This window comes from Eleutherodactylus coqui, chromosome 1, assembly GCF_035609145.1.
Source record: "Eleutherodactylus coqui strain aEleCoq1 chromosome 1, aEleCoq1.hap1, whole genome shotgun sequence".
In the NCBI taxonomy this organism is placed as follows: Eukaryota; Metazoa; Chordata; class Amphibia; order Anura; family Eleutherodactylidae; genus Eleutherodactylus; species Eleutherodactylus coqui.
In genome coordinates this window covers 436,542,349-436,567,924 of record NC_089837.1, presented here as the reverse complement: position 1 = coordinate 436,567,924, position 25,576 = coordinate 436,542,349, and the positions used below count along the sequence as shown (strand labels likewise).

General features: G+C 45.5%; 1 protein-coding gene across 1 annotated transcript in view; it reads left to right on the top strand.

The window, feature by feature from the left end:
* Positions 1 to 25,576, top strand: part of MICU2 (mitochondrial calcium uptake 2) — a 234,749-nt gene that overhangs the window by 152,316 nt on the left and 56,857 nt on the right. The window contains exons 3-4 of the mRNA XM_066582201.1: positions 9,864 to 9,895; positions 12,830 to 12,905. Of these exons, the coding sequence (XP_066438298.1) occupies positions 9,864 to 9,895; positions 12,830 to 12,905 (108 nt within the window). The remainder of the gene's footprint in view (positions 1 to 9,863; positions 9,896 to 12,829; positions 12,906 to 25,576) is intronic.

Sequence of the window (25,576 nt, the reverse complement as noted above, 5' to 3'; positions counted from 1 at the left end):
CTAATAGTAACAATATTTGCCTGATGTAAATGAGACTTAAAGGGCTTGTCCAGTTGTAAACTACTGATGGCTTGTTCTCAGAACTGGTTATTAATAGTAGATTAGCAGGGGCCAATGCCAGGGACCCCCACTGATCAGTTGTTCGCTGGTCCAGTACGTTCCTGCACTGATATAATTTATGCAGGAAGTAGACAGCTCCGTTCCCACTGCAGAGGCTCAGTTTGGTATTGCAGGCTGTGTCTCAATTATTTCAATGGGAAATTGGCATGTTATACTAAGCCTGGTCACTGCAGTGGGAACAGCGCTGTTTGCTTCCTGCTGAAATCGTCTCAGTGCATGAGCGGCACCAGTCTAGGGAACAGCTGAGTGGCAGGAGTTCCTAACAACGGACCCAAACTATTATTGATGATCTATCCTGAGAATAGGCCATCAGTAGTTTACAACTGGAAAACCCCAATAAAGGATGGGTGATAAATGCTAGATAAGTCAGTATGGGACCCCCACCAATTGTCAGAATGGGGGATTTTGTCCCGTCCAGCAGAAGATTGCGACTAGGAGGACTTTGAATGGGAAGGAACAAAAGTATGCACCCTCCCAGGTTATTTAAAGGGGTAGTCACAAGTCCGAGGTCCAGTGTAAAATCAGTTTCCCAAGCAGTAACCTAATAAATAGGCTTATACTCGTCTCTCCCTCTGATCCTGTTATGTCCGGTGCCGCAGCTCCAGGGCTTCCCTCTGCCCCAGTCTGTTTATCAGATATTACTAGTAATTATTAAGAAATTATAGTACCAGTGTTTCTGGTGGTGCAATGGGCCACACAGCTCTGCTGCATGCACATCAAGCACACATATAGCTGTGGTACATGGGCATGTGACAGACACATACAGCTGTGCTACATGCCATGCACCTGACAGACACAGCTCTACTACATGGCATGCGCAGCACAAAAACTGCCCTGCTACCTGACATGTGTCTGACAAACACAGCTCTGCTACATGGCATGCGTGTCACAGACACAGCTTTGGTACATGACATGCGCATGGTACACAGCACAGCTCTGCTACATTATATGCGTGTGACAAACCCAATTGTGCCACAGTACACGCGCATGTTACAAACTCAGCTCTACTACATGACATGCGCGTCACAAACACAGCTGTGCTACATGACATGCGCATGTTACAAACACAGCTGTGCTACATGGCTTACATCCATGCTGACTATACACATTACACGCACAGCACATGAGACAAACAGCCCCTCGCAGCTCTACTACATCCATCCTGATTCTTACACATGACACACACAGCTGCTCGATACAGTGATGAGCCCCACGTCATGTGACGTCATTACAGGTCCTGGTAGTTTCTGTTAGCTTGTCCAGTATACAGTACTACCAAACTTCAGAATAGCTTCTGCAACAGCAGGAACATCACCGCAGGTCCTTCAGCCCACCAGATCTTTGTGGTAGGTCGGTGTCACCTGTCAGGACCGCTGAGTTGTGTCTGACATAATAACGGCTTGGTTGTATTCTCAGAGTGTTAGGACCAGCTATGATGTCTCCAGTGCCCCGGAGCTATGACGTCGCCAGGCACAGAGCATGACTATCATTCGCATACTTGCATACTAACGGAAAAGTGGTCGCCTCTGATCTGTAAACCAGGTGGGACTGTAGCCAGTAACCCTAGCGGAGTGGACAACCGAGCAGTGGTGTGAGATACAGCGGGGGAGGGGTGAGTATAAGATTATTTGTTATGTTGCTGCTTGTGGAAATGGCTTTACACTGGACCTACAACTCGGACAACCCCTCTAAAGTCCATGACAATGACAAAAATAGTTGAGCCCACCTATCTAGCATTTATCTAAGGTGACCAGATTTTCCCAGGGTCAAAGCAGGACGGAGGGGTGTGGTCAGGGGCAGTATTATCACGACGTATGATTTTACTTCCGGCGTTATAAAAAGTACAGGGTCGGTTCAAAAAAAGACAGGGAGCAAATTCTTCAGCATTTCTGCTTCCAAAAAAGTCTAAATCTGTACCATTTGTGTGGATTTTGACTGAAATTAGCTGCGTAGCCGCAGCCCGCTGCGGGCACTGACAGCAGGAAGCCCTCAGGAGGTAAAGGGAAGTGCCGCTGCGTATCTGTAGCTGTTTTTTTTTTTTAATCAAAATCTGCACCAACGGTACAGATTTTGACTGTTCTATTAGATGCGGAATTTGCTGTGGAAATTTACGTTGCACACATTCTGCAGCATTTCTGCCATGTGTAAACATACAAGTCCACTTAAGGTATGCTGCCACGTGCAGAGTGGCCACACTAGTAATAGTGTCCCCTATACCACCCCAGCAATAATAGTGACCCCCACAGAAGCCCCTGCAATAATAGTGACCCCCACAGAAGCCCCAGCAATAGTAATGACCCCCACAGAGAAGCCCCAGCAATGGTGGTGACCCCCACAGAGAAGCCCCAGCAATGGTGGTGACCCCCACAGAGAAGCCCCAGCAATGGTGGTGACCCCCACAGAGAAGCCCCAGCAATGGTGGTGACCCCCACGGAGAAGCCCCAGCAATGGTGGTGACCCCCACGGAGAAGCCCCAGCAATGGTGGTGACCCCCACGGAGAAGCCCCAGCAATGGTGGTGACCCCCACAGAGAAGCCCCAGCAATGGTGGTGACCCCCACGGAGAAGCCCCAGCAATGGTGGTGACCCCCACGGAGAAGCCCCAGCAATGGTGGTGACCCCCCCCACAGGGAAGCACCAGCAATGGTGGTGACCCCCCCCCCCCACAGGGAAGCACCAGCAATGGTGGTGACCCCCCCCCCCCCCCCCCACAGGGAAGCACCAGCAATGGTGGTGACCCCCCCCACAGGGAAGCACCAGCAATGGTGGTGACCCCCCCCCCACAGGGAAGCCCCAGCAATGGTGGTGACCCCCCACAGGGAAGCCCCAGCAATGGTGGCGACCCCCCACAGGGAAGCCCCAGCAATGGTGGCGACCCCCCACAGGGAAGCCCCAGCAATGGTGGCGACCCCCACAGAGAAGCCCCAGCAATGGTGGCGACCCCCCACAGAGAAGCCCCAGCAATGGTGGCGACCCCCCACAGAGAAGCCCCAGCAATGGTGGCGACCCCCCACAGAGAAGCCCCAGCAATGGTGGCGACCCCCCACAGAGAAGCCCCAGCAATGGTGGCGACCCCCCACAGAGAAGCCCCAGCAATGGTGGCGACCCCCCACAGAGAAGCCCCAGCAATGGTGGCGACCCCCCACAGAGAAGCCCCAGCAATGGTGGCGACCCCCCACAGAGAAGCCCCAGCAATGGTGGCGACCCCCCACAGAGAAGCCCCAGCAATGGTGGCGACCCCCCACAGAGAAGCCCCAGCAGTGGTGGCGACCCCCCACAGAGAAGCCCCAGCAATGGTGGCGACCCCCCACAGAGAAGCCCCAGCAATGGTGGCGACCCCCCACAGAGAAGCCCCAGCAATGGTGGCGACCCCCCCACAGAGAAGCCCCAGCAATGGTGGCGACCCCCCCACAGAGAGGCCCCAGCAGTGGTGGCGACCCCCCACAGAGAAGCCCCAGCAATGGTGGTGACCCCCACGGAGAAGCCCCAGCAATGGTGGTGACCCCCACGGAGAAGCCCCAGCAATGGTGGTGACCCCCACGGAGAAGCCCCAGCAATGGTGGTGACCCCCACGGAGAAGCCCCAGCAATGGTGGTGACCCCCACGGAGAAGCCCCAGCAATGGTGGTGACCCCCACGGAGAAGCCCCAGCAATGGTGGTGACCCCCACGGAGAAGCCCCAGCAATGGTGGTGACCCCCACGGAGAAGCCCCAGCAATGGTGGTGACCCCCCCCCCACAGGGAAGCACCAGCAATGGTGGTGACCCCCCCCCACAGGGAAGCACCAGCAATGGTGGTGACCCCCCCCCACAGGGAAGCACCAGCAATGGTGGTGACCCCCCCCCACAGGGAAGCACCAGCAATGGTGGTGACCCCCCCCCCACAGGGAAGCACCAGCAATGGTGGTGACCCCCCCCCACAGGGAAGCACCAGCAATGGTGGTGACCCCCCCCCCACAGGGAAGCACCAGCAATGGTGGTGACCCCCCCCCCACAGGGAAGCCCCAGCAATGGTGGTGACCCCCCACAGGGAAGCCCCAGCAATGGTGGTGACCCCCCACAGGGAAGCCCCAGCAATGGTGGCGACCCCCCACAGGGAAGCCCCAGCAATGGTGGCGACCCCCCACAGGGAAGCCCCAGCAATGGTGGCGACCCCCCACAGGGAAGCCCCAGCAATGGTGGCGACCCCCACAGAGAAGCCCCAGCAATGGTGGCGACCCCCCACAGAGAAGCCCCAGCAATGGTGGCGACCCCCCACAGAGAAGCCCCAGCAATGGTGGCGACCCCCCACAGAGAAGCCCCAGCAATGGTGGCGACCCCCCACAGAGAAGCCCCAGCAATGGTGGCGACCCCCCACAGAGAAGCCCCAGCAATGGTGGCGACCCCCCACAGAGAAGCCCCAGCAGTGGTGGCGACCCCCCACAGAGAAGCCCCAGCAGTGGTGGCGACCCCCCACAGAGAGGCCCCAGCAGTGGTGGCGACCCCCCACAGAGAAGCCCCAGCAGTGGTGGCGACCCCCCACAGAGAAGCCCTAGCAGTGGTGGCGACCCCCCACAGAGAAGCCCCAGCAATGGTAGTGCTCCCCTCTACCAGCCCAGTGACCCCACAGTGACCCATATACTTGCACTCCTTCTGGTTTTCACAGCGCCGGGTGGTAGTGTGTGTGTGCATCTGCAGCAGCGCCTCCTCCCTTCTACTCTTGTCTCCTCTCTAGCGAAATCAAAGAGGAGACCTGAGTGGAGGAGGATCCCGGATGCACACACTGCTATCAGTGTAAGCATCCGGTCCGCAGCGCTGCACAGTTATTACCGGGCAGGGAGCTGCGGCATCTTGCCCGGTAATGACTTAAATGGTGACCAGATGTCACCAGAAAGTGGTACAAAAGCAGGACAAATGTCCAGAAAGCGGGACAAATGCCTATCCCGCCAGGATCCTGAAGCGAGACTGTCCCACTTAAATCGGGATGTCTGGTCACCTTAATTTATTGCCTATCCAGTGGATAGGTAAACAATGGTTTAGATTAGAATACCACTGAACACCACAATCCAAAGGGGATTTTTAATATTAAAGGGGTCTTATGTTCTAGTGTCAATGTGACTGCTTAGCCCTGTAGCCTCAGCCCTTCTGCTGTCTCCAGTTATGTGTTTCTTTAGTTCATACTCACCCCTCTTCTGGCTATTAGTCAGCATCCAGCTCTGTGTCAGGGGTGTGGTCCCCATCACTCACTGTCAGTGGGTGATTTCAGGTTTGATTGTCAGTGAGTGATGGAGACAATCCGCTGTCAATCAAATCTGATGTCGCCCATCGGCGGTGAGCTGTGGGAGCTGGCCACGTGATATTATTAAAGCTCTAAAAAACAAATGTATAGAGTCGGTATGGGGGTAAGTAGCAACAAAAGCAAACCAGCATATAGTCAACAGGCTTGCAACTGCAAAACAATGCAGGCCCCCTGACATGAGGACCTGACGGTTCCTCTCAAAAAAAGAAGACTGATAAATGGCCACAATAAAGGAAAGAAAAAAACAGGGTTCTCTTAAATGATCCTCTGTGCCACCAGTCGGAAGCTGCAAACTAGCAGCTGTCACGTGTCATTAATTGTTCACATGACCACTGCAGCCAATCATTATTCTCAGTAGTCCACTAGTCATTTTAGGAGGCTAGTCCTTTTTTTTTCTTTTATTTTAGCCTCTTATCAGCCCCTTACCAATTTTCCCTTTTTATCGAAAAACTCCTTTAAGTTTAAAGGGGTTGTCCCGCGCCGAAACGGGTTTTTTTTTTATTCAATAGGCCCCCCGTTCGGCGCGAGACAAACCCAATGCATGTGTTAAAAAAAACCAAACGTTTAGTACTTACCCGAATCCCCGCGCTGCGGCGACTTCTTCCTTACCTTAGTAAGATGGCCGCCGGGATCTTCACCCACGATGCACCGCGGGTCTTCTCCCATGGTGCACCATGGGCTCTGTGCGGTCCATTGCCGATTCCAGCCTCCTGATTGGCTGGAATCGGCACACATGACGGGGCGGAGCTACGAGGACCAGCTCTCCGGCACGAGCGGCCCCATTCACCAGGGAGAAGACCGGACTGCGCAAGCGCGTCTAATCGGGCGATTAGACGCTGAAATTAGACGGCACCATGGCGACGGGGACGCTAGCAACGGAACAGGTAAGTGAATAACTTCTGTATGGCTCATAATTAATGCACGATGTACATTACAAAGTGCATTAATATGGCCATACAGAAGTGTATAGACCCACTTGCTGCCGCGAGACAACCCCTTTAAGTAACTTTTTGTTTGCTTTGCAGTCATTTTTAATACATCATATTACCATAGAGTACATGGTATATAAAACACACTTCCCAGAATGCTAATCACTATAGCAAGTTATGTCCATATATTGAGCAAGCAAAGAATTCTGGGAGACATTTAAGTTCTGAACTCAATAGAATTCTGAAATCAAGCTTGAACTATGTATTACGTGCTGTAATTTGTGATGCGTACAACTAATAGAATGTATTTACAAAGTTGCTCAACTTTTTATGTAGGTTAATACTATATATCAACTGTAAAAAAAAAAAAAAAGGGGGGGGTTCAGAGATGGACGTGCACTCTTAATGCACAGCTTGCGACTACTTGGTGATGTATGCGTTGTCCAGGTGTTAGATAATTTTTAGACCTAGATCCAAATCTGTGAAAACAATAAAAGTAGCAGGATTTACCCATCTCACCCCCAGTAAATCCAGCCCTGCAGCCACATGGTCCTCCCAGTGTTTGTTTTGGAACGGAAACCACCTGACTGCAGCCAATCAGAGGCCGCAGCAATCAGTTGCCATTCTCCTGGCATCACCACTTAGATGCTGTGAGCCATGATACTAGATCAGGTGGCTTACGTTCCAAAACAAAGACCGGAGGTGCAGCGCTGTACGCTAGGGGTGAGGACAGGTAATTACCGCTGTTTTTATTGTTTACACAGATATGGATCTATGTTTAAAAGATTGTATAGCATCTGAACAACCCCTTTAAATTGGCCCTTTAACAAGTAGGAGCAATCTGCTAAAGGATGTAGGACCCCAAGAAATGCCAAGGAGGTTATTCCAATTATAACATTTTCCGGAATTGCCAGGTTGGCAGTTCCCTAATAAATCGGTTCCAAAGAGGCGATTCACTTCCAGAAAGCATGTATGTCTCTTAAGCAGTCTGAAGCTTTTTCTTTTGCATGCTGTGACTAGATTAGCCCTTCCGTCCGGCCCGTGTTGGGTTAAAGTAAGGAACCAATTTTTTATGTAGTTTACGTGCTACTTGCTGAAGTGTAGAGATTAAGAAAAACTGGCTTTGCTTTTATTAGAAGTCTTAAAGATCAAAAAACACTTCTTTTTCTGCAGATCTCTGAACCTTTGATGGAATTTTGGCTTCCAACATATAGTACTTTTTTTTTTTTTTTTCCAGCATGCCTCCACCTATCTCAAATATTCCATGCTCTGTTTATACTGCTTAGAGTGCGCAAAATAGTCACTGGCTACAAGCGCTCGATGATATTACAGGCAGAGAGCCACATTTACACACCAGCTAGCATAATATGTTTAGATAGCGTCAGAGTAGCCTCTGCCCACGGCTGAGCGAATCAAATGAGTTGATAGCCGTAACTAACAAAACATCACCGAACGCAGCTGATTCTGACTCCGATTCGCCACGGGCAATAGTGGTTTCATGTCAGATCTAATTGTGAGACCAAAAAATGTTTTTCCATGATCTATCATGCTTCAGCACAAATACGTGGAACAAGTCTGACATCAGAGCTTGGAAATGCAGCCGGATGAATTAAAGCTAGTGCTCACTTGTACTCCGCAACACCCATCACTTTTATACAGTTAAAAGGCTTAACGATGACAGCGGAATTCAAAGGAACGTGGTCACCGAGGGAACAATCCGGAGATGTGTCTGGGTGATAATAAAAATGCTAATGTTTTAGAACATGAAAGAGAATTGCTCAGTCGAACCTTTATCCATCCTTCATGGTACTTAAAAAGATGGCGTATTGCACTCTGATCAGTTTCTTCATAATCAAAGCAACCCTCCGGTTTAGGGACAAAATTCCATCCCGGGATAAGACTATGATAGTGTTGTTGCCTACAGTTTTTATCTACTAACCTTTCTGAGATGCTTATCACATGAGCAGCTCTAGCCAATCAGAGAACAGGTATTGGTAGTCTAACACTTCCAATGTGCTGGGGAAATCAGATCGTCTAAAGATTGTATCAACCATTGTGGATGCCTGAAAACAGGTTTTCTGGAGGTAAATGAGAAAATAAATGGATTTTGCTTTCCTTACTTCCCTATACGGCTGCCTCTGTGCTTGTGTGCTGCTCGTCCATACTGTACTTGAACATGGTTAGTATATATGAGCACACTGCTCATATTGCACTAATTGCTGAGATCTCTACTCTAGAACTGACCTAATAAGTACAATTGCAAGAAGAAAATATTTTTCGAGAAGAACGGATTTGTCAGTAACCCGGCTTTGTGTGTCTTTATTTAATGGGCAAAGCATCTGTGAAACCCACATTTGCAATTTCATCTCCTTAAGTAGGACCCATCATGAAATAAAGTCAGCGGGACTGGCTGCATAACTTGGCAGCCACAAACCCACTGACTGTATCCCCCCCCCCCCCTTTTTTTTTTTAATGATGCTTGTCTAAAATCCAGTTTCTAGCACTGACTAGTGGGCGGTCCTCACAGCTCACTTTCAATGGGTCATGTCAGACTTGATTGACAGTGAGTGGTCAAGACTGTCCACTTGATACATTGTCAGCACTGAGAGCCTGAACTAAGAAGAGCCCATTCTTACAGAGGGAGGGTAGTACAGTGGGTGGGTAGGGGGGGACTTTATCCCATGCCAGTCTTTTTGCCCGTTAGCTCTTAAAAAAATAAGTGAACCTCAGTGTTAATGAGTTTTTCATCTCCATGCACTGTGGATGACGACTCAATGTGCTCAGTAAAAGTCATGAATGGTTGAACGGTTTGTGTGCTGTTAGATTAGTTTTGTTGTACCTGTCTCTAATTGTAACAAAGGCTGCATCCCCACATGGCACTTTTAGCACGCTTCTACGGTGCTTGTGACGTGCATGTTAATGCGCGTCAAAAATGCTGCCTAAAAACTATGTGCATTTTATAGCGAAACACTGCGATTTTCTGATGTAGTTTCCATGATGTAGTGGGTGTCTTACAGGTGTGAAGCGCATTAAAACCACGTGCTTCACCTGTAGCAGACCATCGACCGAAAACCGCATTGCAAAACACTGTTTTCAGGCAGCATTTTTTATGTGAAAGTAATATGTACATCAAAAACACAGGAACACGCTAGAACCGTCATGTGGGGACACAGTCTTAGATAACAATCGCATCACATTTTATTAGTAGTCAATGTAGAAATACAAGTAATCTCAAAGGGTTCACTTACTTTTTTCCCTGCAGCTGAAAATTCTAGGAGTTTCTTAACAATGTACAGCATAGTTCTCCCAACAAATATAAGTCTGATAGAACCTCTTCAGGTGATAATGATTCCCATCTGTAAGTCTAGTCTGGACTATGATCATTATAAGTGTATTATGGGGATATATTCTGTTTGATCTTCACATAACTGCATTCTGCCAGCACATCTGACTAATAGATATACCTTCTGTGCCTCACACTTCTTATTGCCAGTGAGCACGGCGACTAAAAGTCATTATTATGTTTTTATCTCTTCTAGATAAATCCAACGCTCGGACGCTGACCAAAAAGGTATGAAGATTGTACCGCGGAGTGTGAGCCGTATACATCCACCGAGAATACAGCCATCTCCTCCCTCTTGTATCCTCTAATACTACCTGTCCTTTTACTCAACCAATACAACCCAGAAGGTTCTTCTTAGGCTGGGGTCACACAGGGCAGATTTGCTGCGGTTTTGCCCCGGATTGCCGTTGCATATCCTCACTGTGGCAAAACGGCTGTGTTTGCAGTGCAATGCAGCACAAATGAGATTGGCCAAAAAGCTGTTCTCACAGGACGGATTTTTTTCCACACAGCCGCAGTGCGGAAATGCAACTGCGGCGCGGTTTTAAAAGATGCAGCATGTTCATTCTTTGGTCTTTTCCGCAGCCCTTTTTTGTCCATAGGCCTCTATGGACGCAGTCAAAACGCACCAAATACGCGGCAAATACGCGACAAAAAGTAAAAAAGCGCTGCGGAAAAAAACGCTTGCGGATTTTTCCGCATGAAAATCCGCAAGCCCAAATTAACCTTTGAAGCGGTTTTGCCGTAGAAGCAGTTCTTCTACGGCAAAGCCGCAACGGAAAAACCGCAGCAAAACCGCAACAAATCAGCCCTGTGTGAACCCAGCCTTAAAGGTCTAGTCTGTAGAACTTGCCGTCTACACCTACACACTAACACCTTATGTACCCTATTCATGAAAGAAAGGTCTGGTTATATAGATTATTCTGAAAGTATCAGGACCATTTCCTTTCTACCGGCCCTATATTACGCTCCAGTTCATAGAGCTGACTTATGGTTATTTTATGTCATACATGTGCATTAAAGAGTATGTATCATATCATAACCTCTTGTCAGACATTTCCATCCCTGGGGGTCCGGGCACTAAGCCCTTGGCACACTAGCATATTTTGGGACTCTGTGCTGTCCCTGTTAATCCATGGAGAGAACACCACACCATTATAGGGCTGTAAGGACACTGATGCTTTTTTACATAGACCATCGATGAGAAAAACCTCGTCACATGTACTATTATTGTCCGTACCATGGAACATGCTAATCCCTGTCAATGTGCTGCCTGTCCATAAATCGGACTGTGTGTGTGTGTTATCTGATGCGAGTTGCCCCTGAGCTTCTCGGTCACAACTCACACATACAGGAAGAGTGTTGGGTGCCTTTGGCTGTAATCGGCTTTGCTGAGTGTGCAGTGTATAGATCCATAGAAAGTATGAGCTCTTGCACTAGACGATTGGCTCTCCGGGGAGATGAGTAGAACCAATTACAGCGCTCAGCTGAGAGCTCCTGCCCCTTCTCTTCAGCAATCGGTGGGTTTCTCAACATACGAAGTCAATCAATATGGCATAAAAAGTTTTATGGAACAATGGCTAATAACAGTTACATGTTAACGAAGCTCCCGCAAGAGGATGTCTGTCTCACACAGTCCAATATGAGACCATGTGCAACAGTTTCAACACGAAAACAGGACATGGAGGTGAAGAGAGAGAGGAGGGTGAAAAAAGATGGGTAAGGGGCAATGTCATGTCTGGAGAATCGGGGAAAAATGTATCAATTTTAGCTACAACTCTCTATCAGTAGTTTATTACTATATGTCACATGACCAATGCAGGATGTGATTGGAGGTCACAAGGATGCTTGTGTGTGTCTGTATGAAGTGCCGCTTCCTGTATAATCCCATATCACACTTGCTGTTCCTAAAGGAGTTGTCTAGTTGCCAAACAACATTGCCCCTGTAGCTACAACTCTGTTAAAATAACAAAAAGATCAGTAGTTAGCCCTCCTCTGCCGCGGGTATCCATCTCTGTAGCCCTATCGGCCTTCCAGTGTTTCTTGTGAAAGGTGATGTCACCTGACCGCGTCACACTTCTGAACGTCTGGCATCATGATGGCAAGCGCTGATGTCAGGAGAACAGGCAATGACACTGCAGCCTCTGATTGGCTGCAGCGGTGATTTCTGGTGACGTCGTCTTCCACAACAAGCGCCAGGAGGATAGCAGGGCTGGATCCCCACAACAGAGGAGGGGTCTTTGTGTTACTATAACACAGTTGGAGCTATAGGGGCTATGTTGTCCTGTAACTGGACAACCTCTTTAACGTTAGTTGTGGAATAGTGGCGTTGGGGCTGGTCATAAGTGGCAAGATGGCTGTAAAGTTATATTACCATTTGCAAGGTCTTGTTTGACAATTTTGTTTTCTATATTGGACCCTACCATAGGGAAGTTTTGTTTGCGTATACATATACATATCCTCTGCAGTAGTAATGCCTCTGCTAGTTATTAAAGCGACCATTACTAAGGCCCCCATTCAGATGGCAGTATTTGTTCAGTATTTGCATCAGTATTTATAAGCCAAAACCAGGAATGGCTCAAAAATATGGAAGATATGCAAATCACGAGCTTCCAACTACTAATGCAAAATACTGAATGCTGCTGTCTGAATGGGGCCTAAGGCTCATTTCTCCCAGTATTTGTGTATGACAGTTACCTGATTATCATCATTTTCTGACTGCTGGTTTAGCAATCTGTACTTCATAATCATTCTGCCCTTGCTGTAATATAGATCAGCTCTCCCTCTTCTGACTTCCTGCTGAGTCTGTGATAAACTTTTGTTTATACACAGCAGCCAATCAGAGGAGGCAGAGCTGAAGAAATGAGGAGACTGGGAGTATCCTAGACTCCCTGTAGGCACTGTATATAAACTGTAGTCACCGATCACAGCTCTGACCTAATGGACATGAGCTTAAAACAGCCAAGAAGCGAGCACTGAGGAAAATAAAAATCGCAAGCAATCTGTTATTATTACTGGCTTACATATTATTTTTGAGGTCCTGACTGGACAACTGCTTGAAGTCTGAAGGCTTATGATGTCATCATTTTTAGCAATGAAGTACAAGTTATCATACAACATGCTTGTGCGCATAAATATAAGTTTATCTCTTCTCTTCTACAGGAGTTTGAGTCGATGCTTTCTCGGGCAGCTAAAGCTAAACCAGGTCCCAATTTTTTGAGAGATTTGGGTGATAATGGTGAGTTTTTCCCAACTTACTGAAATGTATGTTGGTGGCGCACATCATCAAAGTAGTCATTTATTTTCTAGCATCCCAATATACATTGCATCTATAGTTAAAGTGATGACGTATTGCTAAGCTATGTCACCACCTTATGATTGGTTGGGGGGTCTGCACTCTGGGTCCACAAGTTCTGCTTAAAGAGGTTTTACCAGAATAATAAGAATCACTGCTGAGCCCCTCTCCGAACTCGAGAACTGGACTCCTGTGTCCCATTCTCCTGTCACTGCGGGGTGCTTCTTCCCCAGCAGTGATGTCACTTTGAATGGAGCGCTTGTCGAGCATACGCGTACTCGAGATCAGTGCAGGTCTCAGCGGTGAGACCCCCACCGATCATCAAGTTATTCCCTATCCTGTGTATGGGGGATAACTTGTTATTCTGGTAAAACCCCTTTAAGTCATGCAGCGCTGGTGCATTGTCCCTACATTTCCTACATGATGGCAGTAAAGTTGACATATCGCCACTATGGCTAGGCATCAGCGCCCACAGTCATGTGTCAGAACGACACTTCATTGCCACAATATATATAAGCCACAAAACTATCAGTACAGGAGGTTTGGAAGGTAATTAGCTCATTGGTTGATCTATATAGGTATGTAATTAAGCAGTAAAGGGGTTGTACAGGATTAGAAACAGTGCTACGCCTTGCCACAGGTTGTATCTGGTATTGCAACTCTGCCCTAATCACTTCAAAAGGCTGAGCTGAAATTCCACACAAAACCCATAGACAGATGTAGCGATGTCTCTTTAAGAAAACAGCCATGTTTTTCTAATCCTGGCCTGCCACTTTACCGGGTGTATATGTATTTTTGTTGATTAAAAATGTACACTAACCCCTTAGTGACCACCCTATAGTGTTTTTATGTCCTGGTTTGCTGGGCTTTAATCTGCAGGGCTGTAAAAACGCTGCCTCAGGATATTAAAGCCTAGGCCATCCCCAATCACGTGATTGCCGTTATGCAATGGATAACAGCGATCACGTAAAAGTAAAGACAACTGAAATTTGATGCTCCTATCGGTTTGGGCCCCACTGTGCATACAGACATAAGATTAGGGCCACAATGGGTATGTCTCTGAACATAGGACAAACAGGGGTTTCGATTTTGGGGTGAAGTCTTCATGTGTGTGCTGTACAAAAAAAACCCCAGTTTTTAAAATGACACAATTAGGCCTCATGTCCACGGGCAAAAGAAGAATTAAAATCCGCAGCGGATTTTAACTCTTTCCCTGCACACGGATCCACATCCCATAGGGATGCATTGACCACCCGCGGGTAGATAAATACCCGCGGATGGTCAATAAAAGGGATTTAAAAAAAATGGAGCATGAAAAAATCTGGACCATGCTCCATTTTCGTGCGGGTCTCCCGCGGGCTTCTATTGAAGCCTATGGAAGCCGTCCGGATCCGCGGAGACAAAAATCGGAATTTACTCACTCGCTCCAGTTCTTCTCTTCGCCGCGGCGCCATCTTCTCTCCGTCGCGGCCGGATCTTTTTTCTTCGGGCCGGCGCATGCGCGTGGCACGTCACCGACGTCATCCTGTGCATCCGCCGAGCCGAAGAAAGAAGATCCGGCCGCGACGGAGAGTAGATGACGCCGCGGCGAAAAGGAGATCCGGAGCGGGCGGGAGGTAAGTTTATTCTTATTTATTCTGATTTTCAGCGCTCATGTCCGCTACGGATTCTCCATGAAGTATCCGGAGCGGGCCTGATTTTCCCCGTGGACATGAGGCCTTACTTTGCTTAGATTAATTCAAAAACTATGGAGTAGAAATATGCAGTAGACCCCTAGATGAATTTGTTAAGGGGTCTCATTTTCAAAATGGGGTCATTTATGGGGCTTCTCTGTTGTTTTGGGAGCTCAAGGGCTCTACAAGTGGGCAATGGGGCCTAAAACACCTTCAAGCAAAATGTCTGTTCCGAAAGCCACCGGCTGCTCCTTTCGGTTTGGGCCCCGATGTGCGTACGGACATAAGATTAGGGCCAGAATGGGTCTGTTTTTTAACACAGGACAAATGGGGGTATCAATTTTTGGGTGCAAATCCTCATTTTCATGGGCACTATAGAAAAAAACCTGTCTTTAAAATGACATATTTGAAAAATATGAAATTTTATTTTTTCTCCTCTAAATTGCATTAACTCCTGAAAATAAACTGTGGGGTCAAAATACTCATTACACCCCTCAGTGAATACATTCAGGGGTGTAGTTTTTTTAAATGGAGTCATTTGTGGGTATATCTATTATTCTGACTCCTATGAGTTTTTGCAAACTTAGCTTGGTGTAGGAAAACAAAACGTTCCTCAAAATGTTAAGAATTAATGTTAAATTTGTACGTCTCCTAAATGGTTAAAAAAACAAGTTTTTCAAATGTGCATTCAGAATAAAGTAAACAGATGGAAATATATATCTTAGCAAAAAAATGTACAGTATGTTTGCACATATTTTGCAGTTGAAAATATGAAAAAATAACATTTTTTTTTTTCAACATTTGCCCAATTTTGGCACTTTTTATAAATATACACAAATTCTATCGGTCTATATTTACCACCTAAATGTGGTGAAAAAACAATGTCAGATTCACTTAGATATGCAAAACCTTTACGGAGTTATTCTATGTTAAAGTGACACATGCCAGATTTCCAAAATTTGGCCTGGCCATTAAGGCGCAAACAGGCTTGGTCACTAAGGGGTTAAATAGTCATTGTCTTAATATTTAGGATCAGGGAGCAATTTGATGAAGCACTAAATTTTACATTCTCCTTGTTGAACCTTAGAAAATAGATTAAACTATTTTCTGCATAATTTCCTGCTTTTGTTTGCAGCAAATCCCTGCCGGCTGCGTTAATGTACAACCACCGCTCCCACATGTGAAGATCTTATACTGTGTACAGAATGATCACGCTGCAAAGTCCTTCAATCTGTGGGTTCCTATTTGGGTTTCATAAATTCACATGGATGTTTCTCCATACATCCATGATTTGCCAGGTTGTTTGCCTGAACGCCATCTCTTAAAGGGGTTTTCTACAGTGATACATGTATTATGTAGAATTTGTTATGCTTTCTTCGGTTGCATCACCTAGGGTCTTTTCTGGTAAGCGCCAGCTATATTACTGTATGTCCTAATTGTGAGACAATCAAAGCTCCCGGTTGGGTGACAATTTTGGGTCACTTCTGCAAACACTGAAAGCCTTAACATATAAAAGTACTCACAAGGCTACTAATATGGCGGTTGTCATAAAAGTAGCTGACATTGACGAACATATAAGGCGCTGTTTTGGGCCGCCTGCAAACACATACATTCACTTGTGCATGCGTACCCCTTAGTGTCTTATAAAGAAGGACATCTTGTAGTATTAACCCAACCCCAGTGCATCGTGTGTTGTTAAAAAGCATTTGTGCTGGTACCACTGAGGTTCCACCCCTGAGTCGAGGAGACACGTTTCAATTGAAAACCCCTTTAAATGTGCTGCATGCCCATTCGTCTGATGCCCTTGTCTTGTTATCACCAAGTTATTGTTGGTGCATGAAGACCGAATATTGTCCATTCTTGTATTCATTAGTGATGTCATAGGACACTCGAAGAACTTACTGATTCTTGTTGTTTGGTCAGTAAGCTAGTTCACCCCACTTGTGGATATGTGAGCTAAATTAGTTTATATCTCTTAGTATGTTCTCATTGTTTTACTTTAAATGATAAAGCACCAATCAACATGATCGATGCTCGTCTACTGGACCTTCACAATGGTCAATTCAGACTCTATTGGAAGACGAATGGTCATTCAACCCCTATCGAGCTTCATCATTGTCTGCAGCATATACGCTCTTCATTCAAGGAGATGTGCCACTGACAACTATGATTTTTTTTGTGCCAGATTAAAAATGGGATCACCCAAGTATTTGCTTGTTTGTTGGGTGATTGTTGGGCTGTGGACAAGGCTCTTAATGTTTGGTCAGCCAACATAGGGAGGTAATATTACAGATATTCTGAGCAAGGGAATGTAATCTAGCCAATGTTCTTAAAGAGGTTGTACCAGAATCACAAGTTATCCCCTATCCACAGGATAAAGGATTACTTACTGATCAATAGTGTTCTCACCACTTAGACCCCCCACCAATCCTGAGAACAGGGGGCCTGTTTACTACATTCTTCTCACTGCCGGCTTACTGCAGCCGTCACAATGAATTAGGAGACTGAATGGAGCTCTGGTTGTGCAAGCGTGCTGTTGCTCTATTCATTTTCCATGCAATTGCCAGAGATAGCCGAATGGCAAGCGCTCGGGTATTTCCAGAAGACCCACTGAAATGGATGTAGTGCCCACCAGACATGCTTGGCCTTTGCTCCATTCATTCTGACGTCTCCGTCTCTCTCTCTCTCGAAAGAGAGAGAAGCAACCCCACAGTGACAACAGACAGGGGAGGACACTGGTTCCCCATTCTCAAGATCAGTGGGGGGTCTCAGTGGTGAATCTCCCACCTATCAGCAAGTTATATGCTTTCCTATGGATAGGGGATAACATGTAATTCTGGTACAACTCCTTTAAATCGATATTCCTATTAGACATTTATAGCAAATCCATAGAACTTATACTCCATTTCCATGGGTTGCCTTCCACATTTTTTAACCCTTTCCAATCCAATTTTGGATTCAGGGTTTCCTAAAAGGCTTTCTCTTTTTATACAACCGTGCCATCTGCTGGCTAAAGCCAGTGTGTGTGGGCCAAAGAGGCTCCGACAGCGGAGTGGCTAGCAATAGACTGTAAGAATACCCTGTCGGATGTCTTCTTAAATTGGAGCTGTACAAGCTTCAATCAGAATGTAGGAAGATGTCAGACAGTGGATTGGAAAGGCTTAACAGGTCTACTTTGGGATAGCACTTTTGCTGGATATGTATCCCTCATCACCAGACGTGATGTACACAGAGCCATAGACTTGTTCATTAGTTATTGGGTTTAAATTCCATGTTTAACAGTAAAGTGTTCCCATATATCATTATAAAACAATGGCAGGTGCAGTTCTTCCAACATGATCTAACTTGGTGATGAAAACGAAATAAGTCCTTGTGCAGACAGGGGTTTTGTACTGGTTTAGCCCAATCCGTATAGTAGTTCTTTAGAATCACGGTGGGTTCTGGTGTTACATCTGCGATACGGATAATTAAACACTATGGTGGAAAATATGGTACTAAAGCGATATCCATAGTAGTTGTCACTAACCTTTACCCACACAAAGAAGTTTATGGAGCCCTTCGATTTTCCAGACCCAGAGTAGGAGCAGTTTGCGACTCTGTAGCCATTTACAGCTATAAAGATGTATTTTTCTAAATTGCAATAATTTTAATTTATCCAAGAATTTTGGGCACAACCTTGTAAACATTCCTTAAATTGGTTGCCCAATATTAGAAGAGTGAGTCTGCTTTTATTTCTCTCCTCCTCCTTTCCCCACATGGTGGCATACACCTTAGATAGCTGTTGCCCAAACAAGCAGCTATTCCTCCCAACACCCCCCATACATATCTACCTTGTCTGAATGTGTATGCATTTTCAATCGGAAGAGGGGAGTAAGCCACTACAAGACACTTCTGACAGCCTATTTCCCATGAGCACAAAGCTTTGGGCATCTTGAAATCATGCGTGTCCAATTTCTTCTTTTCGCCAACATCTGCTATGAAGAAGGACTCTGAACCCCTCCATACAAATTAAATCGGTGGGTTCAGCCAACATTCATCTAATGAACACTGAATGATCACTTTATTGGAGACTCCCATCTAGTAGCACCTTGGCCATTCTTTAGCCTTCACACATGAAGCAATTCATTGTAGATTCCACTTGGAACTGAAATTGTTCTGCAGGAATATTGGCCCCTGTGGACAGGAAGCTTCTTGTAGTTGTCACAAATTAGATGGAGGTGCTGACATGCTGTGACCAGCTTACAGTAAGGGTTCATCAATTCATGCTGCTTGTGCCATATATTTTTTTAAACATCTTTTTATTGGCATCTTGTAATAACAATGAGAATAATAGAAACAATGGTACATTGCATTACAATATGAAAACCGCGTGAGTGTATACTTATAAACCTGTAAGATTCTAGTCGTTAGAAGTTCGTTACCTATATTCCGTTGTCAGAACATACATTTATAATAAAATAACAAGACATGAAATAGAGGAAGGAAAAAGAAAGAGAAAAATCCCCCCCCCCCCAAAAAAAGAGGATGATGTATTCATATACATTTCATAGCTTCTTAAATGTATCTCAAACATGCTAATACTTAACTTTGGACCTAGGACTCGCCACTCTTGTCTAGATATGGGTCATATTCAAAATATAGACCCCTTCTGAGTTATTTGGAATTCCTCATATCTTAGCCATCTAGTTTCAACCGCCCTAGGTGGCTGGCATTTTCCAAGGTGAGGTACCAGGTAGTATCCTTAAAGGGATACATAGATGATCTTATTTCTCAGGTGGTGAGAAATGTTTTTATGAAGTACCGCCATTGTCGGAAGAATCTTCTGTTGTGCCATATTTTGACTCTCCCATCAGCATGGTGCAACAGATATCTGGATTAATCTGACCAGCTGATGTTCCTCCACTGCTCAGTGATACAATATCGCACTCTTTCAACCACTGCAGTCTTATATTCCTGTTTCTCTTAGATGACAATGGCGCTGGTCAGGGCCGGCATTGGCACCCAGCAGTTTCTGCGGCCCACCGTGCCTGCAATGGCCCACTCAGGGTGGGATGAATTCAGTTCTCAATCTATGAGATTAGTCGTATCCACATCTTAAAGACACAGATACAATTGACTATGACAGCGACACTGCAGGCAGCTTAGTGCTTCTTGTTCTGCCGTCTGGCGGCTTCTCTGGCAGGCAGGCGATGCCTAATCCTGGCCAGAGGAGGCCAAGATAGAGGATGGAGGACACTATGAGAGCAGGATGGAGGTGCGTTTTATTTTATTACCAGGGAGCAAGAGGAGCCTTGTTAGTGACTCAGAGAACAAAGCAGGGCCTTATTAATTACTCAGGGCCTATACATGGCTCGCGGGTGGGCCCGGCATTGACTAAGGGATTCCACTGTGACTCTATCATCCAAGGGCCCATGGAATTGGTTACCTGTGTTAAAGAACAATGAATTGCACATTCATTAGTTGGAGCCACCAGCATTGTATTCAGCTGCAGTTTGCTTGACTCTGCACTGCCTATTCATTAGAACAATTCCGGACATCCTCCTCTGACCCCTTTTGTCGACGAGTTGTTCACAGGATACCCTTTCAGTAGATGTTTTTATCGTTCACACTGTTACACAAGAAAACACCAGGAGGTTGACAGTGAATCCTGGCACCAGCTAATCTAGCACCAATGACCAGGCCTTGTTGGAAGTCTCTCTGATCGCTGGATTTTCCCATCTCATGTGGATTCTCCGAAAACTTGTCACTTGATTTTTATACTGCACTCCGGGGTCACGGGTTGAATTTCCATACAGTGAAGCTCCAATGATGAATGGTCGATGACTCTAGTCAAGTGGCCATTTAGCGTTGATGAGCACCTTTATCCATGGGCTGAATTTGGTTTTCCACCTCAGTCTCATGGTCTTGAGTGGGGAATGAGGTGCAAGATCAGGTACGGCCCAGAGACAACCCCATTAAACGAGTCAGTGATCCGTACGTGCAGTATGAGTGCGTTCATGTGAAGCACTATATATACAATCTATCAAACTAAAAACGGTTAATACTTGGAAGTCCATGTAACAGAATAGGCGTTCATCATCGTAAAGGGTTACCGCTTGATCGCCTTTCTTCTACCCAACTGCGCATATTTAAATTTCACACTTAGAAAGGTCACAAATTAGTCAGCATTCTATAGATAAATGTGGTGTCAGCTTACACAAGACTAATCCTGTAATTATAAAATATATCTGCAAGGCAATTTATTTCCTAGCAAAAAAATTTCCTTTCTCTTGGAAAAAAAAAGAAATCTTTGTTGTCAGAGTGAATATGTTGGAGTGCGTAGTGTAAATGGACGCCAGCCCCCTCCTCTCACTGCAGTTATACGCATCAACAATGTCATTTTCTTCTTAAGCAAGCATAATTATATATTAAGCAATTATGTCATTTCTGAAATGAACTTCCATTGAGCTGCGTACAATAGCGAGACGGCACCCAGCGAGTTTCTTTTTTCCTTTTATATACGAATAAGGGATATCCCCTCTGCGAAATTATATAGTGTGCATACCATGGATGACGCCCAAAGAGAAGCTTAATATTAAATTGTAACCCATTTGGTTTAATAGAAAGAACTGGAGGTGTAGTAAATTCGTTCCTCGTTCTATCAATGGTATATGACAGCCAGTATCCATTAGCTTTCATATGTTGTCCAATTGCAAACTATGAATGGCTTATCCTTAGGATAGATCACCAATAATAATCAGTGGGGGTCTTGTTGCCCAGGACCTCTGCCTATAAGCTGTTTTTTGGGCCAGTGTGCTTGTGCACTGAGTGGCTCTCCGCAGGAAGCGGTTAGCTCTGTTTTCCTCTGCAGTGGTCAGGTTTGGTATTGCAGGCCAAGTTCCTATGAAAATGAATGGGGTGTAATACCAAATCTGACCACTGCAGTGAGAACGTAGCAGTACGTTTTCTGCAGAAATCAGCTCGGGGCGTGAGCGCAGTGGTCTGGCAAACAGCTGATCAGCTGCGGTCTCGGCCAGCAGACCATTGCCAATCTACTATTGATGGCCTATCCTAAGGATAGACCATCAATATTTTACTACTAGAAAACCCCTTTAACGTGTTAATTACAATGCAAATGCGATATCCTGATAGCAACCATACAAGGACACTGTAATATTGTATAATAAAGTTTACCTAGTGTCTTGCATTGAAAAAAAGAAATCAGTCCATCAGGTTCAATCTTTTTATATATTTACAAACCCCAGTTGATCCAGAGAAAGGCAAAATCCACTGTATAAACGTCAGAGACCCAATTTGCCATGAAGTTAGGAAAATTTTCTTACTGACTCCGGTTTGTAATCAGAAAGGGTCCCCAGATCAAAATTGTGCTTTAAAAAGGTTTCCCGGGACATTTTTAGAAATTGCAAAGCGCAGGAAATAAACGAAGGTTAAAAAAAAACAAAAAAAACTAAGTACTCTCCTATTAAATGTCCCACTGATCCAGAACAGCCACACCATTCTCTGCTGCTCTGGTACTGGAAGCCACTGCAGTGCTCATGTGCCATTCATCCAACACATGACTGCTGCAACTAATCGCTGGCCTTGGCGTTCATAGGCTGTTCATACTTACATGACCACTGGAGCAGTTACGTGAATGGTCAATGGCAAGAGTTTCTGTGTCGCGCTGATCACTGAATTGAATTGTATATAGAGAGGAGAGGAACGGAGAGACGCTAACACAAAACCCTCCTGCATAATGAGGTATGTGTGTTACAGACAGAAAGCAGGATCTTTGTCGATCTTTGTGTACAGTCTATAGAACACAGCACAGCAGTAGGCTCCTCCCATCAGTTCTGACAGGATGGAAAATCAGACGTACCACCTGTAGAGGGAAAAAATACAGGTTACAAGTCATATAATAGCCAGATAGAGCATTATTCCCCGTTTACACACATGGCAGCTTATTCTGAAAAGTCGGGTACACTTTAATTCCAGTAACCTTGCATATTGTATTTTATAGAGGAAGATACCGTAGTTAACCTTTCAATTATATAAACAGTAAAAGGATTTGAACTGAAAGCACTGGCTCCTTAACAAGTAATGCAGGAGATGATGGGGATGGGGGGGGGGGGAAGAGATTATTATACAGCTTTTTCTCAAGTATATTCACGAATGAAAAAGAAATATGACATGAGATGCAGGAGAATAAAACAAACCCCCAGCTAAGTATTGCATGCCTAACACAGAAGGAAGTGCAGAGCCAGTTAAGAAGGATTATCGATAAATCAACGGACCCAGATGGAATACACCCAAGGGTTCTAAGGGAAGTAAGTAATGTGATAGATAGAGTGGTATTTCTTATATTTAGAGACACCATTGAGACCGGGGTTGTACCAATAGATTGGCACATTGCCAGTGTGGTCCCAATTTACAAAAAGGGGTCTAAAACAGAACCTGGTAACTACAGGCTGGTAAGTCTCACTTCAATAATTGGAAAAATATTTGAGGGGTTTCTGAGAGATGTCATCCTGGAATACCTCAAGGAAAACAATAGTATAACTCCTCATCAGAATGGGGTCACGAGGGGTCGATCATGTCAGACCAATTTGATCAGTTTCTACAATGAAGTAAGTTCTAGGCTGGACCTGGGAGAGTCTAATGATCTCATATATCTGGACTTCTCTAAAGCATTTGACACCGTGCTGCATGATAGGCTGATATATAAAATGAGACAGCTTGGATTGGTTGAAAACGTGTATCTGGGTAAAGAACTGGCTCAGAGATAGAAAGCAGAGGGTGGTAATAAATGGTTCGTACTCTGATTGGACCACCGTTGCTAGCGGGGTGCTACAGGGTTCAGTACTGGGCCCCATTCTGTTCAATATATTTATCAACGACCTGATAGAGGGGCTGCACAGTAAAATATCAATATTTGCAGATGATGCAAAATTATACAAGATGATACAATGGAGTGCAATGTACGGCTAGAAGGACCTAGATAAGCTGGGGGCTTGGGCAGAAAAATGGCAAATGTTCAGTATTGATAAATGTTAGGTTATGCACATGGGCAGGAGAAACGGATGTCACCAATATACACTAAATGGGGAACTGCTAGGGAAAAGTGATATGGAAAAAGACCTGGGGGTACTAGTGGACTGTAGACTTAATTGGAGCAATCAATGCCAATCAGCTGCTGCAAAAGGTAAAAAAAAGTCTTAGGGTGTATTAAGAGGTATAGGGGCGAGGGACAAGAACATTATCCTCCCACTATATAAGGCACTTGGTAGGCCTCACATGGAATACTGTGTACAGTTCTGGTCACCGGAGGTCAGGAAGGATGTTACAGTGCTGGAGGGGGTTCAAAAGAAGGGCAACTAAACTAATACATAGAATGAAGGGACTGGAATACCCAGAGAGGCAAACAAAATTGGGATTATTTACCCTGGAAAAAAGACGGCTAAGGGGCGATCAAATAACTATGTATAATTACATTAGAGGACAATACAAGGATCTCTCCCATGATGTGTTTATACCCAGAACTGCGACGGTAACAAGAGGGCATCTGCCATGCCTAGAAGAAAGCAGGGTTCATCGCCAACACAGAAAAGGGTTCTTTACTGTAAGAGCAGTGAGACTGTGGAACTCTCTGTCTGAGGACAAGGTAATGGCGGGGAGGGGGGGGGGGGTTGCCTTCCTCTGGATCAACGGGGATGGGGGGGGGGGGGTAGAAACTGACCAAACTAGATGGACATTGTCTTTATTCATCCTAACATACTATGTTACTAAATGATGCAGAGTAGAACTCCACTATTCAGGATCCCTGCCCTGATGTGCAGCCTGAGAACAATGTACATATTTGGTGTATACAGTAACCATAACTAAAGAGAACTGTTTCATGAGATGCTGCATATACTAGCCCTTCTAACTTTCGTCAGGCGCCTCCAGTGTCCATTAATGTAAATCCACAGTTCTAAACTGTAAATCTTCTTGCTGTACAAATACGCATTCCTGCTGCAGATTGGGCCGTGCTGACATCTCTTGTCACTGCTGCTCACATCAAAGGGGCATTGCGGTTACTCCTTTTTTTATACTCTCTTGCCCTATACAATTGAAAATATACAAATGACAGCACGTTGCTTCTCTGTTTATGTATTACAGCACGCTTTCCTATATAACGGCAGTGGAGTAGTGGGTCTTTAAATGGGACATTTTGATAGCCTTGTTAATTCCTTTTTTCTATTGAGCGCATTATAAGGGATGTGAACGTGCAGATTTCTCAGAGCATAGCACATTTGCCTAATAATGGCCCTTTTACACGGAATGATTCATTCAAATTGAATCGTGCGAAAATGAACGATTAAAATCGTGTGGTGTAAACGCGGTCAATGATTGAACGATGAACAATAATATGTTCGCTTTTCATTCGTCACTCGGTTTACACGTAAATATCATTATTTGTCATTTGCCAGTCATTGAATTTAACATTTATTCCGTCTTTCGCAGACTGTTACCCGGCATTTTAAATGATTATTTGCGCATGCGAACGGATGTAGTTTGAAAGCAGACTGTCATCGTTCACCCGTTCCAACAGTTAATTGGTCTGTGTAAAAGGGCCTTTATGTAGTGACTATATACTTCTGCATAACCAGCAAGACATGCAATTCAGAAGCCTGAGAAAGCTGGGTGAATGCTCCTATCAAACATATCGGTTGACTGCTGCTTTTTCAATGCTGCTCCCTGTAGAATCCCTGTGTACACTGAATAACCACTTTAGAGACATCCATCTAGTAGTGCTTGGACCTCTTTTGGCCAACAGAACCTCAGCAATACATCATGGCATCCATCTACCGGTATCAAGATGTGCCTAGAAGCCATTCACCGCACCATTACTCCACCTGCACCAGCCTGACCTGTTCACATCTGACCAGAAAGGTTCATCTTTCCATGCTGCTTGTGCTGAAT